The sequence below is a fragment of the Alternaria hordeiaustralica genome (assembly GCF_023758085.1).
Source record: "Alternaria hordeiaustralica strain BMP 2776 chromosome Unknown scaffold_1, whole genome shotgun sequence".
NCBI lineage: Eukaryota > Fungi > Ascomycota > Dothideomycetes > Pleosporales > Pleosporaceae > Alternaria > Alternaria hordeiaustralica.
Window position 1 is genome coordinate 2,308,204 of NW_026056773.1, and position 18,038 is coordinate 2,326,241.

Below are 18,038 nucleotides of genomic sequence, written 5' to 3' on the forward strand. Positions count from 1 at the left end.
CAAGACGACTCATAATCAGCTAGACGGCGCAGAAGCCTCCTCACAGCTCAAGTCCCGTGCATGCAAAGAATTTTGACCAATGCGATCTACTGCTCGGACTCTTCACCAGGACATCGGCTGCGGCGCCATGAAGATTTTTGCTCCTCAGATGCCGAGCTAAAGCCAGTTTCGGCCGGCGGCAGGTCCAGGAAGGCTGCACTTGGTTGCAGGGAGCTGCATCTACCACATTTCGGCAACAGACTTGGGGTGAGGTGGAAGGGTAGTGGGAAACGCCAGAGAAGAGAGGGACGGAGAGTGAAGAAGACGCACGAGAAGACGAGCTTTTGACGCGCCGGGGTGGAAATTGTTGAGTGACAGGAGCAGCGTGTTGCTACCGATGGCTTTCTAAACTCGTCACATGCACCTCGTCTGCACCTGCTGTTTCTCGTCCACGCTCGTCTGCGACTACCCTCTCGCGTCAACCTTCCAGCACAATTGCTTCTGCTGAGCGTTCCAAGGCGATGGCGCAAGCCCGCAATCATCATTGACATGGGCATCACAGACTGACACGGCAGCGCGTAGCCTGTCGCCTCGCCTCCCTTTCTTCATGTCTTACGTTGCCGTTACCCCGTCGTGCGCGTGGCCGACATTGTCTTGCACTTGTTCTTCGCTAGTATGGCTCTCTCCGTCGAGTCGCTGAATGGAGACACTTCTTTTCTCCTTACCTTTGACCCACCCGCTGCCCCACTATCGTCGCCGGGATTGTTCCCAGGATCGTTCACGATTCTGGTTGACCGTAAGTCTCTGAAGATCGCGCTTGATACCGCTGGAGGCCGACTTGTAGATGGGTGCTAATGTTTCCTGACCAGCCTGGCTTTCAGGGCCCTCCATCATCCTAAACTCCGTCTTCTCGCATTCTGTACAGAGAGCGAAACCATCCGTCGCGAGCCTGAGAGACCTTGACCGCGAACCCGACCTCGTGCTTATATCCCAAGACAAGCCAGACCACTGCCATGAAGCTACCTTGCGCCAACTCCCACCAGACTGCGAAGCAACTATTTTAGCCATACCGTCTGCGGCCAAGAAGATTCGCTCATGGAAACACTTTCGTCCCAGCCTTGTGCACGCTCTGCCGAAGTACGTCGAGGGAGATGGCCAGTCCATACACCGTATAGTATTACCGCCGCCGTCTCCCCGAGGGACATGTGGTGAGGTGACGGTGACTTGGATTCCAGCCAAGCGGGACCTTTCCAAGGTACATCACGCGATCGGGATAACATATCGGCCTCCTTGCACAGTACTCTCGTCGCTAAGCCCAATGCACTACATCAACCTGCCTATGAGCCCGCCCCCCTCTCCAGGATCGCCAATGACAATCGCCTCATCGCCCCGTACGTTGGTGCCGTCACCAAACAACGATCGGGAGAAGACACTGTCTGTCATTTACTCACCTCACGGTGTTTCGTACGACGTGATTCGTCCCTACGCAAGCTCCTACCTTGTGTCGGAATCCGCACTTCCCCTCACAGCGCTTCTACATTCTTTTGACTGCGTTGAGAACCCTTGGTGGCTTGGAGGTAACATATCAGCTGGCAGTCCCGGTGGCACAGAGATCGCCAAGAGTCTGTATGCCAAAGCCTGGATATCTGCCCATGATGCAGACAAGGACAATCGGGGCTGGGCCGTCAAGTTGACTCAGATTGCACAGCACGCGGTTGACGAAGTGAAGAAGATGGTGGAAGAGGGTGTCATCAGGAAGACGCTGCCAAATACCGAAGTCTGTTCGCTGAGGGCCGGCGACAAGCATCGGATTGCTGTGGGATGAAGACAGCGCGGTTACTGCCTATCTACCAAGTCCTCCCAGCCATACACCGACTGCGCGATAAGGGTGTTTTGAGATCTGGCAGTCTCCATGTCGTCTCAGGTGCGACAAGGACTTTGAACTCGCAATTACTGGAGTCGCATGCTCAAGCATGGGTATATATGTTGGCGTGCAGGGCACATAAAGGGAAGCCAAAGATGGCTAGCGTGGAGAGCGCGGATCTTCAATGTTGGCCCCGAGTGCGCACTGCTCAACAGAGATGCACTGTCGAGTGTGAGGATGTTCCAGACTGGTCAGATGTGTCTACGCCTGGACATTGCGGGGAGGACATGTATTTGATGGAGCACTGGACCCTTACTTGGTCGCCCAGGTGTTGCGCATTCTGTGATGGGCGGACGAAAACAGGGCTGGGTTAGCCAGGAGATTGGGAGTGGAGCTGGAGCTAAATAGAGCCGAAGACAGACAAGTGGGCAGCGTGCGGCGCAGGGCAAGGCCGGCTCGCCTCTTCTGTTGTCCGGTGCTCGGGGCGACAACGTGGGCTGCATGGATGGGGACTGCATAGCAATAGCAATAGCAAGGTGCAGCTTGGTGTAGAAAATAACCTTCAGTTTGGCACGCCATGGTTAAGAATAGGGTGATTGCGAGCCACAGCATGACGCCGCACCCGGGCTGCTGGGACTATTGGTGTGGCTGAGGGATGCATGCCGCCTGTTCTTAATCCAGACGCGCAATCTCCCTCTACGGGCGCGCGCAACGCAGACAACATGTCCAAGTATCGCAGCGATGGGGCCTTTGGGGCGTCAAAAGCAGCGCAATGCAGTGGTGAATGGGGCCCAGCATGTCCGACTGCATTGAAACTGCCGTGATGCAGCAGGAGCCGGGCCCGTGGTCATGTTGCTGGTGGCTTCGCAGCGCGCAATAAGGCACTGTCCACCTGCCAAGGCTAGCGCAAGACGGAAGTCGGATCGCGCCCGGCGAGCAAAGGGCTGAGCGAAGTGCCAACTATCGAGCATCACAGCTCGACTCGACTCCTGGCCGCCGACACACCCACGCCCATTCTTGCGCCCACCGTTTTTCTTATCACGACCCCCATTGCTCCAGTGCCTGCCGCCCCGCCGCTGCCTCCCCTCAGCGCCGCTCTGCTCTGCTCTGCTCCGCTCTGGTACCTAGTCTCTGCCGGCGCTGCACTACGCAATCCCCCGGACGACGCCCAACCCGACCTTCACCAGCCACACGTCGCACGCACACACTGGCTTCTCACGCTCCGCCGACCCCTCCTCCGCAGCGCTCGGGAAAGGCTGCCTCTTTGATGAGCGTAACCATCCATGAGTCGCAGATGATGCCCTCGTATGGCGCCGAAGCAACCGACCGCTCTTCCTTTGCACATGCTCAAACATCACCGCCTCCCCCCGCGCGCTCGCCCTCGGACCGCTCGCCCCCCAATGGCACCGCTGCCGCGATGAACGGGAAGATGGCCAATGGAATGCAGCCCATGGCAAACGGCCGCCCACCCAGGCCCGCGAGCATCGACAAGCGCCTGTCCCAGGACGACGCACGTCATGCCCGGAGCAGAGGAGACTACATGGACGCCGACAGCTCCAACACCAAGTCGCTCGACACGCAGAGGCAGTCGAGCGAGCGCCCGAGCAGAGACGACGGCTACTTCGCCTCGATACACAGCAGCAAGACCAAGGACCGCCTCTGTGGCAGCACCACGCACGTCGAGCTCGGCCAGATCGATGCTCAGGACGGCACCAAAGAAGCAAGCAGGGACTTCTATGTTCCGCACGTCGGCTCCGTCTCCCATCCTCCCACGTCGCCGTCGCCGCAGCCCCAACCCGACGAGGGCACGTCCAGTCTGCAGGTACCGAGCCAAGCGCATCGCGTCTCCTCCCCGCCTGCCTTCAACCACAACAACCCCAGCCCCTCTCAACAACCTCATCGTCTGCAGCAACGTCATACCCTCGAGGTCCCCAAGCTGCAAACATCGCGCGCCCGCGAACCCCAGAACAACACCGACGACGTCATCAGCGCTAGTGGACGCTTCTCGCCTTCCACACCGCACAAACGGAGAGGCTCCATGTCGCTTGTGCGTCGGACCACACGCTCCGTCAACTCCGACATGCATCTCGACGAGGTGCCCCAGGACGATGAGGCCGCGCGCTGGGCTGAGCACATCCGCCAGAAGCGAGCAAGCAAGCGGAAGCGCAAGGAGGACGAAGACGAAGACCGCGTCGTGGTAGGCACCAAGGTCGACCAGAACCACGTCAACTGGGTCACAGCTTACAACATGTTGACGGGTATCCGCTTCACCGTCTCGCGAACCAACGCCAAGATGGACCGAGATCTCACTGATGCCGACTTTGACGCGAAGCACAAGTTCTCGTTTGACATGTACGTGCCGGCCGGCTTTCCTTGCAACATCAAGTACCTGCTAGAGTTCATCTCCACTTCGTCTGGCAGACCTCTGATCTTTGCTCATTCGCACAATACTGACACTTTGACAGAACTGGTAACGAGCTTACTCCTTCCGCCAAATACGACTTCAAGTTCAAGGACTATGCACCATGGGTCTTCCGCCATCTCCGCACTACCTTCAAGCTCGACCCCGCCGATTATCTCGTGTCGCTAACCAGCAAATACATCCTTTCCGAGCTCGGCTCTCCCGGTAAGAGTGGCAGCTTCTTCTATTTCTCCCGCGACTACAAGTACATTATCAAGACCATCCACCACGCTGAACACAAGTTCCTCCGCAAGATTCTCAAGGACTACTACAACCACGTGCAAGAGAACCCAAACACTCTTCTTTCCCAGTTTTACGGCCTGCATCGCGTAAAGATACCCTATGGACGCAAAATCCACTTCGTCGTCATGAACAACCTGTTTCCCCCGCATCGAGACATCCACAGCACGTTCGACCTCAAGGGCTCTACCATTGGGCGAGACTTTAAGGAAGAGAACTTGGCAACCAACCCCCGCGCGACACTGAAGGACCTCAATTGGTTACGCAGAAACCAGCATCTTGAGTTAGGGCCGTCCAAGAAGAAGATGTTCATCGAGCAGATGCAAAGAGACGTCAAGTTGCTGCAGCGCTTACACATAATGGACTACTCGCTCCTCATTGGTATCCACGACCTGGAAAAGGGTAACGAGGAGAACCTGCGAGACAAGACACTCAAGGTCTTTTCACCAGGTGGAGAGGAGGCACCAGAGCCCCAACCGAATCAGCTTATGCGGACGCCTTCGAAGTTGGAGAGTGCTCGGAAAGCAAGGGAACTGAGGCAGATGGTCAAGACACAGAAACCAGTACCCATGGGTCAGACGTCTAGCAAGATGCCGAATGAGTTGGAAGATCCTAACCGGAACTTCTACTTCTATTCTGACGATGGTGGCTTCCGAGCCACTCACGAGGACGAAACCCCCGGAGAGGAGATATACTACCTTGGCATTATCGACTGTCTGACACACGTAAGTTTGCAGCGTACAGTGCGTAGGCCTCGCCAAATACTAATTATGCTCCAGTACTCTTTCATCAAACGTATGGAGCACTTTATTAAAGGCATTGCTAATACCGAGTCTCAAATATCTGCTATACCTCCCGAGCGATACGGCGATCGATTCATCAAGTTCATCAGCGGTGTCACCAAGACTAGAGAAGCGGCCGAGCGTGAGAAGATGGAAGAGGCCACAAACGATCTCAACGAACTCTCGCTTGACGGTGTCAATGCGACTGCTGCGCAGCGATCGTCGACCGACCGTGTCCTGGAGAAGGCCGAGCATCAAGCCGACCGCTCGCGGCGACAAGGTCATGGTGAAGAAAACGTACCAAATCTACACTTGAGGGCAGTACGTAGTCCGTCGGCGGAAAGAGGAGAGATTGGGACCACTCTGCCTGTGGTGGAAGAGGCCGGTGAATCTTCAAGTGTTGGCGGGCACAGCAACCGGAGTGCCTCAGATCGCCATGCTGCCAATACGAGTAGCGAGAAGTCCTCATTACCACCACCCACAGGAGCGCCCTACCTCGGCCCTCCACGACTTGAAGCCAGAGCCAGGTCTACATCCAGGGAAAGGGATCATGCACAGGGAAGACCGCCGCCTACACCGCCGAAGGACTCTGGCACCGCGAGTAGCGATGGGCGCCCGCCTACACCGGCAAAGGACGCCGAATACATGCCCAACAGGCACTCTGGACCACCCACACCACCAAAGGAGGACAAGAGGGGAGGTATACCCAGAGCCTCTTTGGATAAAGATCTACCGCGCACGCCATTAGAGACCACTATCAGGGTCGGCTAAACTGGTTAACGAATCTGTACCGAACTCGTCATTTCACCATAACTTCTCATACAACGCCTTTTGCATACCGTCTGGCAATCCACCGGACCTTTCCTTTGTCGCTCCCTTGCGTCGCGAATGCATGATACCATGAGCCGCCGCCCGTTACTATAGGGCGTCGAGTCGCTCCTGCTTTTCCTTTGTCACATTTTTTCTCTTTTTCTTTTCTCTTTCCTTTCTGGGAGATATGTAGCTCTTCTCCCTTATTGTTGGATCACGGAATGGAACGGATGGCCTGCGGTGCAATTGTTGTCCTTTGCCTCTGTCTTTGCCGAGCTTGAGGTGCTAGTGCGTGGAGTCGGTTGCCGCTGCTGCGTGTCTTTGTAGGATAGTTCTAGTCGGGTGGATGGAGGAGGAAGACGCAGCAATAATAGTTGTTGGTGGATTTTGGTTGCGAGTTGCCGGTGATACCAAGAAGAGACGGCGTGGGAAAGGGAAGGAGAAGCGGGTATGCTGACAGAAAGGAGCGTTTGGTGGCATATCTGGTAGATAGACGAAAGAAGTTATAAATGCATATAATTAAGTAACCTTGTCTCCATTGATCTTGATGGTGTGTAACTAAAATGGCTTATAGATGGCGACACAAGATCCATGTCAACGTAGGAAGTGTACTAGATACATTATCAAGCAAAATCTCGTGAAATACCTAAATTTTTCCCGTGTACAAGAACTGCCCTGTACTGTACTGCATAGTCTATTGTCTACGTTGGTACGTCATATAATTCTTCAACTTTACTCACTTACCGACAACAAGATTTGCGTCATGTGTATATACATTGTTACCGGAGTAGCAAATCAATGACCATCTTGACATATTTTGCCAAATTAGAACAATACAGCCATGCTTGAAGACATGTTCAATCCGACAGACGCAGTAAGCCAAGGACTGAGTGGATAAAACATGGGGTGTTTTCGCCCGATGTAGTAAACATAGGAATATTCTCTTCCACTTCCTTTTACCCGAACGTAAAGGATGTAGCTTAGTAGTGCACAAGCCCTGGTCTAGATGAAACGCAACGTCTAGATCACACAACAGCAATCGAGGCGTAGTCAAGGTGATATTCATGTTGTTTCATGCATTACCCAAGCGACCACGGTATATACCCTCATAGGGTACGAGACCCCAGGGCCTAGTCTATCTAGTAGTACAATGGCGCATGCCCCGTCTCAAGTCCCTTACAAGTAGCGATGCGCTTACTTGTAGAAATCGAACTTGTCGGCCTCTGCCGCACCCTTGACCTGGCTGGTGTATGCCTCCTCCAAATCGCTCTGGATAATGTTGTACCTGTTCTTGCGCACGGCCCTCAGACCCGCTTCCTGCATGATAGCTGCGATGATGGCACCGGAGAGGGGGTCGTTTCGGACGATCAAGCTGTCAAGGTCTACCTCAGGCGACAAGCTCATCTTGCTAGCGATGGTGGAGAAGATAAGACGGCGCTCACGGCGGTCGCGTAGCGAAGGGAACTCGATCTTCCTGTCGAGACGACCGGGTCGGAGCAGCGCAGGGTCGAGGGTATCCGCGCGGTTCGTCGCCATGATGACCTTCACGTTGGACGTCTGGTCGAAACCGTCCATCTGGTTGAGCAGCTCGAGCAGGATACGCTGAACTTCTCGGTCGGCACCTGTCTGCGCATCGAAACGTTTTGTGGCAATAGCATCAATCTCATCGATAAAAATGATGGATGGGGAGTTCTCGCGCGCCATTCTGAACACGTCACGAACCATACGTGGGCCTTCACCCAGGTACTTCTGTACGAACTCCGAACCGACAACACGGATGAAGGACGCGGTCGTGCTGTTTGCTACAGCCTTGACCAACATGGTCTTTCCTGTACCCGGAGGTCCGTATAGCAGTACACCGCGCGGTGGGTCGATACCGATCTGCTTGTAGAGGTCGAAGTGTGTGAGCGGCAGTTCAACAGCTTCCCGAATCTCCTGCTTCTGCATATCTAGACCTCCAACATCGGCGTACGTGATGTCTGGCTTCTCGTCTTGACCAAGCATGGCAATCGAGGAGTCGGCCTCTGGTGGCAGGATGTCGACGAGGGCATTTGAGTGGCGGTGCAGCGCGACGGATGACGATGGCTTGAGGAGTTCGCGATCGAGAGTGGAGAGGATGCGGACGACGTAGTTGGAGCCGGTGGACGATTGTACGATGCCGGTGCTGCGCGTGTTAGTGTCATGACGCAAGCGCTGTGCCTGTGTTGAAGCTTACTTCTGGTCGATGGCCTCCATGAACTGCCCTATCACCAGCGGTACACTCTGAATGCGCTTGATCTCCTCCTGTGCCCTCACCAACTCTCGCTTCAGACTCCGTTGCTCATCTTTGATGTACTCTTCCTGTAGATGGATGTACCTGCGACTGTTAGCCACCTGCGGTTCCATGTGCCTGAGCGCTACGAACTCTAATTGCCGTTGCAGCTTCTTGAAGGTCGAGTAGTCATCGCTGCCCTCGGTGGAGAAGCCCTCCAGGGTATCAAAGTTAGGTATCGACGACGGGAGCTGCTTCTTGTGCGGCGGGACGGTGTTGGCCGGGTTCTCCATGGCGGTATCAGCCATGATGATAGTAGCTGGATGGACTTTGTGTAGTTGTAAGTCGGTGGGGGATATCAGCAGCGAGAGACAGTATTCGTCAGTGGTGATTGTTTGTGGCGGGATGTTGGTGAAGGCGGTGCTTGTGTGTCGCAATGTTGATGAAGCTCATGGAAGGCGCGATCGGGCAATGCGAGGCGGTGCCGCCGACGTCACGTGAGCTCGACGATCACTCCAGGGCTCCAGCCAGCTAGCTCAGACGCCATCTGTTGCGACACGTGAAAAAGTAAATTCACGACGCTCTTATTACACGCAGGCAGACCTATACACTAGGACATTATGAGATTGTAACACATCGGTATTGCGCGTCAATACCCGTCCCGACTGCAACCAGGCTTCTATGGCATGCTAAAGGGATAGTCGAAGACCCTTGCTCATGGCTCGAGACAGCTATGCAATGGGCCTGTATGAGGGACGTTATTCAACTCGCGGTGTGACCTTTCCTTCTGGCTAGAAGCAGATGTGGAGTACGAATCAGCTCTAAAGTCTAGTTTTACCTGACCCCCTTGAAGTGTTTAAATCCCGCGCCGGTTCACGACAACGACCGGGGACTAATTACCTGACATGTATTGATCGGGGAATGCTTTGTGAAAATTATAGAGTATGAAGACAATAGCATAGAGTATGGGCCTCGATGCGTGTGTACGATGGCACAAGCGCCGAATCTGACATGTATACCCCCAGTCGCCATGGTAGATTGCTGGCGTGTGACGCGCCGATCACCAACGGGTATAGGATTGTTGCGAATTTGCATCGTATTCGAGGGCAGAGCAGAGAGGCCGGATTGCGTCAAGTATCGGACGAGGACACTGGTGCGCTGACTCTGGGAGTAGCTTGGGGCGGTTCAACGGTTGGCTGGGCTCTCGACGCAGAGTCAAGCGGTCTGGGTGTGCCCACTCTCGACGCCCAGCTGTGTGCGATAACAGCGCCATTTCCTGCAGGAACAAAGTGATGTAATAAGTGGAGAGACGTGTGTTTCCGTGTCACGACGGCCAAAGACCCGGAGAAATCAAATCAAATTGAGTTAGGCTAGGCTTGTGAGTTGCCGGCAACGCAGGCACTCCACTGGTCTGTCGCAACGCGCGAACGCGTCTACGGCTCCGGATGCGACTGTGGCCTGCGTGTATGTTTTGGAGACTCTGCGGCTGCTTCTGCTCTGCGGGCGACGTGCGCTCTGTTTTGGAGTCGCGGACACTGCTAGGTCTCGTGATGCTCCCGACCAGGCTAGAGTAGGTAGAGGCTGGGATTCCGCCAAGAAAACTGTTCCTTCCTCCGCTCTCAGCAACGCATAGTCCGCAAAGCGCGTCTGCGGTGCGTCAAGTTATCGACCGCATTCAAAGCCACTCGTTATCCGTCCTGCCCTGATGAGAAGATCCTTTTAGCGTCGGTCTATTGTCGCGCCCGGTGTGTATTATCTCATCCTGCCTCCGCCTGCCGCGTCCCTGTCCTGCGCCTGCGTCTCGTCGGAGGGCTGCTGCTAGAGGCGCGTCCATCTAAACATCAACATGCCTGCTGACGGACCACTAGCCATATCCAACCCAGACACTCACGTGCGCCTATCGCTCTCTTCCTCGTCCTTGCCTTCACGCGCCTGTCCCCTCCCTGCCCGCCGCCGCTCTTGACTGCTCGCGGCAGTAGCGCACCATCATGGACTTCCAATCCCCCCAGAACGGCATGTACGATCCGTCGAGCTTCATTGACCCGAGCGCAATCGCAACACCCCAGATGAATGGCGCGCGCCCGTTCAATCCTATGCCCTCGGTGCCCCAGAAACGAGACTCGTCCGGCGCCGCTCTATCTTTATCGCGCTCTCAGACACCTTCACAGCAAGCCCAATTCGGCTTCCAGCACCAGCAAGGCTTCACTAACACGCCCTCGCCCACCATGCAGAGCCAGCACTTCGCGCCCGGCCAGATGGGAGGCCAGCGCATGAACACGGCCTCACCAGCGCAAAATCCCCACGCGCCGCAGATGTCGCCCATGAACTTCCAGGCTTCACCTATGAATCAAGCCTTCAATGCTAATTCCGGAAACCAGTTCCCCGTACAGTCGGTGCAACTATCACAAAATCTCCAGAGTCGACAGCAAGAGGCGCAAAGGCAATACGCAATGCGCCTGCAACAGCAGCAGCAGTTGGGTAATCTTGCCGCGAGCAACATGGCTGCGCGACAAGGGCAGCAGCCAGGCGCGCAGATGCCAGGCGCAATGCAGAATCCAATGCAAAACCCAATGCAGCATCCGGGCATGCAACAGAACATGATGCAGGCTCAAGGGCAAGCGCAGAACCAACAGTCGCAATACAACCAGTTCATTAAGAACGTTCAGGCGCTGATGGCCCAGCATAATAGACCCTTCAACCACCAGCCACTCTGCGCCGGTCGGCCGACAAATCTTCAGAACCTTTACGCGGCCGTCATGCGCTTCAAGGGCCATCGATTTGTGACGCAACAAAACGGTTGGCCCAGAATCGCGCAAATGATGAACATACATCCACAACAGTTCCCAAACGCCCCCAACGAACTGCGCCAGATATACGAACAGAACCTGAGCCTTTACGAGACCGCATATCTGCAAAGACAACAGCAAATGCAACAGAAGGGTATGCCTCCGCAGGGACAGATGGGACAGATGGGCCAAATGGGACAGATGAATCAAATGGGTCAAATGGGCCAGATGAACCAGATGGGTTCTGTGGGTCAGCAAATGTCGCCAACAAGACCGACTATGCCGGGACAACAAGTCAATCCTGCAGGACACCAGGAATATCTGCAGCAACTACAGAGATCACAGGAAGCCATGAAGCAGCAACAGCAGCAACGGCAATCGCTTCCGCCTGCCCAACAGCCGCATCAGCAACTCGACCCTTCCCCACACCCACACCAGTCGACGCCTTTACAGAGCAATGCAGCGCTACCAAGCGTCAACGGCACAACACCACAGCCGGACGGAAACGCGCGGAAAAGCCTCAGCAGACAGCTGGAAGGGACACCTACTCAGGGACAAGAGCCCGGCCAATCGCAGTCGTCACCAATGAAGCAAGAAGAGAACGCCGCCGCAGATTCAGCCGCGGCCGCCGTTGAGGAGCCCGAGAAACGCAAACCAGTAATCGAGCAAGATGATGGCACAAGGGTCTATCAGCCCGCCTACCGGACGCAAGATACATGGGGAGGTCTGGACTTCGACTCCGACAACTTCAAGAACATGATCGACACAATCACAAACTACAAACCAAATGTTCCGTTATTACCGGAGATGGGTGTGATCGACGTTCGAGCCATCATTATGAGTATCAAGTCGGGACTACATGCGGAGGTGCGCTTGGGTCTGGATACCTTGACGCGGATAACGTATGACAACACCGTCCAGTTCAATTTGTCGCACTGCGACGACTTGACAGAAGTGCTGGTAGAGTACGCCGAAGATCAGCTGGAGATACTAGGCAACGACAATCCCGAAGTCACTGATATCATCGATCTCACCCCATACGAGGACGTCCTACATCACTGTCGCGAGGAAGCCTCGGCACTACAAGAACTCCCACAGGCTGGTACGAAGGAGTACATGCTCGACCGTACTGCAGACCGGCTGCTGGCAATCACCACCATCTTCCGAAACCTTTCTTTCCTCGAAGTCAACCACGACTCTTTGGTCAGCGCTCCAGTAATCAAGTTTCTCGCAAACTTCATACGGCTTGTCGGAACCCGCGTACTGTTGCTACGATCACACATCAACACCTTCGACTTCATGAAGGATGTAGTCACCTTCTTCTCTAACACAAGCGCGAAGGTTGTGTTGCCAAATCGTGAAGACGCATACGCCGTGTTGCACTTCCTCTGCGCTTTTGCTCCAGTTCCGCGACCCGCTGAGCCTGTCAAATTCACACCCTTCAACCCGCAAATCCACCGCTATCTCCCTTCTGCCGTTGATAGTCTTGCCAAACTCCTCGCTCGCGATGATCCCAACCGGACCTACTACAAGCAAATATTCATCAACGAGGCAACATCTATCCCTGCGTACGACCTCCTAACGCGTTCCTTCGCCCTCGCCATCTCCGTTGTGCCGGACCGCAACTACATTGAAAACAAAATGTACCAGATGAAAGAGCCACGCCCGAAGGAGGTGCGCATGTTCGAAGCGCGTGTTGCAGAGTCACGGAAAGCATACCTGATGCAGGGCATGTTGGCGGCAGATATACTCGCCAGCCTAGCTCCAGGGCCCGAGACTGGTATCTGTCGCTCATGGCTCGAGTCGGAAGACGGCTGGGCGCATAGCTTACTCAAGTTCGCCATGTCGCTATCCGCTACCGATGCGGCCATACCGCACCCCCCACAACCGCCAAATCACCGCGGCCAACGGCCCATGGACCATGACCGGGAAGGTTTCCAGCTCATCGTCCATCGCGCGCTATCAACCCTGAAACGCCTAGGTGACAAGTCAAAGGGTGGTGAACCGCTGGTCAAGGGCGTACAGCAAACAAACGGGCACATGGAACACGATGATGAGGACGACTATGACGAAGATGAAGACGACGACATGGAGATTTTCAACTTCAACGGTAGCTCGTGGAAAGTCAAGGCAGACATCTTACCTCGGAAAGAGACCATGCTCGGCGCATTGCTTACCGCTCAGTTGGATGTGCGGAGTCTGAACCAATTCTGCAAAATCGGTTATCTGGATGAATAATGGGGTGGTGTAGGATATGGAAGGTGGGGTTTTAGGCGAATATAGGAATGTGTATATTGGCGGAGGTGTTTGGAGACCAACCTTGCATGGGAAAGCATTTTTGCTTCAAGTGAACGTAGCATTGCGAGAGAGTTCACATGGATTTTGTGCGATTTTTTCTTGCCGTCTGTATCAACTCTTTCTTATCTTCTTGTATAGTCAATGTATGAGACTGTGGATGCACTATCATGTATTTCTTCGCAACGTACGTGACGTCCTCTACTCTACTGAAATAGAGGACATGTGGATGACCAGATCAAGTCGACCAACCTGGCATGATCATCTATCGACAAACCGTGACATGATCACCAACATGGACAAGCACAATTCATGAATGATTACTCTCATTTCGCCCCTCTGCAGGGAACATGTTATACAGATTACTTTGCTCGAGTGTCAACGAGCGGAGCACATAAGACCTGTGCTCACAAAAGAATAAACGCCATGAGAGCTACCGAAGTAAGCCCAGGTTCCGAGTACCGTTTTGACCTGGTCCGCCCAACGCCATGCTATGCATTGAAAGAGAAAAAGACTCGAAATCCCCATGCTCATACCACCACACATGATGCGTTAATGGTCAGATAGTCCGTGCAGGACGAATGTCCTTGTACAAACTTGATAAACCAGTTATGATACGTAGCAGCTGTTGCATCTCGATCATGTCCTCTACTAATGGGGTGCCCCGGGATTATGAACAGTGGATGGAGAGCCAGTCACTGTGCCGCTAGTGACGTTGTCGTTCTAGGACGGTGAGCCGGCGAAGGATGGAGTAGCAGGAACGACGGTGGCGGGAGATGCAGCACTTGCGTCCCTGAATGTGTCGTTCTGCTTCCGTTGGCCGTTGAGGAGCGGGCAGAGCCTGGTGGAGAATCTGTCAGTAAATTCGTTGAAGAAAGGGAAGATTGTCTACGCACTTCTTGTTGGTCTTGATATGACCCACCTCGCCGCAGTTAGCGCACTTGCGAGGTGTTGCTCCGCCCTTGCCTGGTCCACCAGTCGCACCACCTTCTCCGGTCTGCGACTTGTGCATGCCCTTTGCCTTTTCACGACCTTCACGGCGTTCAATGTTGCGAGCTAGACGCGCTAACTCTGCCTTCAACTTCAGCTGCTGGGCCCTGTCCACTTCAGGATCGCCAGTTGGTTTGATGTCCTCGATGCGCATGTTGAGAAGACGCTGCTGTCGCTTGTGCTTGATGTAGAGCTGGATAACGGCGGGGTCGGTGATGACCTCTGTGACATCCTCGTACTCATCGTACTTGTTCTTGATAGTGCGAGTGATCTTGAGCTTCTTGCCGCTGTTGTCCGCATTGCTATTGCGAGACATTTGTGACATGGTCTCATCATCAGGACGTACGGCCGGGGTGCCGACTTCGGAACGCTGGCGACCTGTGTTGTTGTGGTTTACAGCAGAGTCCACATCGTCTTCGGTGTCGGAGGGCGGGTTCTGAGCAGATAGACTCTCCTTCTGCTTGTTCCAGATGCGCTTGATGGCGTTCTCGTACATGACCTGTTGACGCTGGACATTGTAGCTGTGGCCACCAAGCTCCTTCATCTTCTTGTTATCGAGACGATCAGCTGCACTCTCACCAACATCTCTGAAACCACCCTTCATCGAAACCTTGATGAAACTGAAACCCAGACCTTGACCGGTAGGATCACCGTCACCATGAAGCTCCAACATAGCCTTGCCAGCGCAAGCGTTGAGGAAGTTCTTTGTTGTGTTCCATGGCGCGAGTTTGACATCAGCGTTCTCGTTGTCAGCCTCTTCATCGTCGTCACGGATCTCGTTCGACTTGATGCCGGCGTCCTGCAGCTGTTTATCACCAGCATGCATCGAGTCGATCAGACAAACATCTTCTGGCTTGATCCAAGTGCGTAGAATCGGCTCTTCGGGAACAGTCTCTCCAGGCACCGGCTCCCAAGTTCCAATGTCCTTCTGGTACTTCATGATTTCTCGCATTCGAGAGCGATTCTGCGCAATCTCGGTACCAGGCAAATGCTGCTTGATCATCTCGTTGCTGACCCAAGGTTGACGCGCATTCTTCTGCTGTCCCTTTCGATACAAGCGGAACGCGAGCATCTTCAATCGCTTCTTCGAGGCTTCAGTAACCTTGCGGGCATGTGTACCGGGCACTTCCACAGAAGGAAACTGCTGACCGACGACCATGAGATTTGGAATGTTTCGCATGTAGTACTTGGGGCCATTAATACCAGTGAAGCTTCTGCTCACAAGGAAATCGGTCTGTTCGGGCTTATGTTTGAACACGGGAGCTCGGTACATGGCGTTGTGAAGCGTCAACACTTGCTGGCCGGGCTCAACCTGACCGAACAGCGAGAATGGGCTCTTGTCTTGCGGTAGCAACACCGAGGTCTCACCAATACCATCTTCCGGTTTTGGTCGCGCAGTATCTTCCATGTCCTTCCGACGGTAGTAGTTGAGAATCTTGACACCCATACCGAAGTTGGACAACGTGGTAGGGTATTCCTCCGAGTACTCGGCAAGGAGGAGGTCAGAATTATCGCCAATGTTGAGGTCTTCTGCTGACGCGAAAGCTTCGGATGGCTTGAGGTTTTTCTTGTGCTTCCTTTTGACAGATTTGAGGACTGAGATACTAGCTCGCTCACCGGGCTTGAACGTGACAGTAGGACGGTGGAAAGACCGGAGTTCGCGGTCGGACAGCGCAACCTTGTAGAAAGGATATTGCAGCTTCAGTGCGGGCAAGCTGTGCTCAACGTTCATGTGGCCAATCGTACTACGGACCTTCTGTTGGCTGCTTTCCTTGAGCGCGTCGTAGGCCTCATCGTTGGAGATGTTGTAGCGCTTGAACATGGGGTTTGCAAGACTTCCGCGGCTGTCGCGCTTGAGGCCTACACCCAATGTCCGAGGTTTCGGTGGCTCTGCACTGGGCTGCTGCACATCCAGTAGGAGATGGGGGTCGTTCATGTCGAGAAGAATCTTCTTGGACAGTCGCGCCGTCTCAAGCTCGGGATCGTCCCAGGTGGGTAGGTCCATGTGATCGTATACGGAGAATTGGATGGGCTGCTCACGGCTTCCAAGCTTCCGCTTCTTGTTCGGCGATAACTGCTCGAAGTCAATGCCCCCCATGCTATCAGGCGGCGTTGGTGCTTGGTTCCCGTCGGACATGGTCACATCGCTTGCACCATCTGGCACGTCCCAATCCTCACAGGCAATCCGTAGGTCGCTCCATGATACATTGCCGATCATCTCACGGTCGTCGATGGTGTCGAGGTTGTCCAACTCTAACTGATCTTCGCTATCGCCATCTTCGTCGGCGGTATTGGTAATGTGAATGAGACCACCCTGCTCCTCTTCTTGCTGCCGGCCTGACTTGGCAGTGGTGGTCGTAGGATGCAACCGGAAGCTTTTTTCTTGGTCCGTCGCAAGGTCCAAGGTAAGCTTGTTGGTTTGGAATGGTCTCGGTGTCTTTTGCGGAACTTTGGGGATATAGAAAGCGCGCTTTCGAGGTACCAGACTGAAGAAGCGTGGCGGCTTGTCCGCCTCAAAGTTGGGCCAGATCTTCTCGAACTCCTCTCGCGATGTCTTTACGGGTGCAGCCGCCGGCTCATCCTTCTTGCGCGAAGACTGTGCGAACAGAGCCAGCTGCTCTCGCACCTCGGGATCTTCCTCTTCCACCTCTTGCTGTGCGACACTAGTGGCGATGTTGCGGGTGGCAGACTGTGGCTTATCCTCTGCGACACTACTGAAGCCTTCCTGGACAAGGTCTTCGATGGAGGTGAGAGGGTCGTCTTCGTGTCGCGCGGACTCTTGCACCGGGTCGGAGTGGCTGGGATCGTCGCCGAAGAGATCATCGTTATCGTCGTGGTTGTCGCCGAAGAGGTCGTCCATGTCGACGTCTTCGTTGTCACCTGCGCCGCCAGAATCCTGTAGAGTAGTTCCGCTGAAGTTCTGGGTGCTATCGGCGCCCTCGCCCGACGCGAACTCCTCGTCCGGCAAGTCGTCATCGCTGATGTCTTCGTAGTCGACTGCGTCGTCGGCCTTCTCGCCAATATCCAGCGGCCGGTCCGCGATACCACCCAGGAGATCCTCCTCGCCTTCAGCAGCGCCCCGCGACATCTGTTGCATGATCTTGCGGAAGTCCTCCTCATCGTTGTCCGCGGTGGAGTCGCCGCCGACATTCTGGGGTGGGTGTTCGTCGGCCATGGTCGCGTGTGGTATTATGGGAGCTAAGCGTCGCTGGACGTGTTCGGGGAGTTGGAGGGCAGTTGAGGTATTAATATAGGCGTGTGACTCAAGCGCAAAAAGTGAAAGCGCGCCGCGAGGCAGAAGGGCGGTTGAGGGGTGCGCGCGCCGTCATTCACGCTATCACCGCGCTCGAAATACTGCGAGGCGCCACAGAGACAGGCCGGGTGGTTGCGTCGGGTGTTCGCGTGCGTCTTTGGGGGGCTTCTCGGTCGTGCGGGGGCGCGGGTGTCGATACAGCCAAATGGCTCCGTGTCGTGTACAAGTGATGGAATCCAGTCGCGGTTCAAGGCCGCGGCGGAGTGGCCCGTGCGCCAAGCTAAAACTAGTCAAAGAGAACGGTCAAGCATCGCTGCGTTCAAGATT

General features: G+C 54.8%; 5 protein-coding genes across 5 annotated transcripts; 3 read left to right on the forward strand and 2 right to left on the reverse strand.

The window, feature by feature from the left end:
• Nucleotides 1–1,297: 1,297 nt before the first annotated feature.
• On the forward strand, nt 1,298–1,804 carry J4E84_000720 (uncharacterized protein; the record flags this gene model as incomplete). Its single annotated transcript, XM_049383356.1, has 1 exon — nt 1,298–1,804. The coding sequence occupies one exon, from the start codon at nt 1,298–1,300 to the stop codon at nt 1,802–1,804; it is 507 nt and encodes a 168-aa protein (XP_049248874.1).
• Nucleotides 1,805–3,140: 1,336 nt separating this feature from the next.
• J4E84_000721 (uncharacterized protein) lies at nt 3,141–6,097 on the forward strand (the record flags this gene model as incomplete). The annotated part of the gene is made up of 3 exons (XM_049383357.1): nt 3,141–4,255; nt 4,309–5,269; nt 5,324–6,097. The coding sequence occupies 3 exons, from the start codon at nt 3,141–3,143 to the stop codon at nt 6,095–6,097; spliced, it is 2,850 nt and encodes a 949-aa protein (XP_049248875.1).
• Nucleotides 6,098–7,330: 1,233 nt separating this feature from the next.
• Nucleotides 7,331–8,695, reverse strand: J4E84_000722 (uncharacterized protein; the record flags this gene model as incomplete). Its single annotated transcript, XM_049383358.1, has 3 exons — nt 7,331–8,300; nt 8,352–8,492; nt 8,541–8,695. The coding sequence occupies 3 exons, from the start codon at nt 8,693–8,695 to the stop codon at nt 7,331–7,333; spliced, it is 1,266 nt and encodes a 421-aa protein (XP_049248876.1).
• A 1,680-nt stretch (nt 8,696–10,375) lies between these two features.
• On the forward strand, nt 10,376–13,411 carry J4E84_000723 (uncharacterized protein; the record flags this gene model as incomplete). The annotated part of the gene is made up of 1 exon (XM_049383359.1): nt 10,376–13,411. The coding sequence occupies one exon, from the start codon at nt 10,376–10,378 to the stop codon at nt 13,409–13,411; it is 3,036 nt and encodes a 1,011-aa protein (XP_049248877.1).
• A 780-nt stretch (nt 13,412–14,191) lies between these two features.
• On the reverse strand, nt 14,192–17,633 carry J4E84_000724 (uncharacterized protein; the record flags this gene model as incomplete). Its single annotated transcript, XM_049383360.1, has 2 exons — nt 14,192–14,309; nt 14,365–17,633. 2 exons carry the CDS (start codon nt 17,631–17,633, stop codon nt 14,192–14,194), a joined length of 3,387 nt encoding a protein of 1,128 aa, XP_049248878.1.
• Between the last annotated feature and the right edge of the window lie 405 nt (nt 17,634–18,038).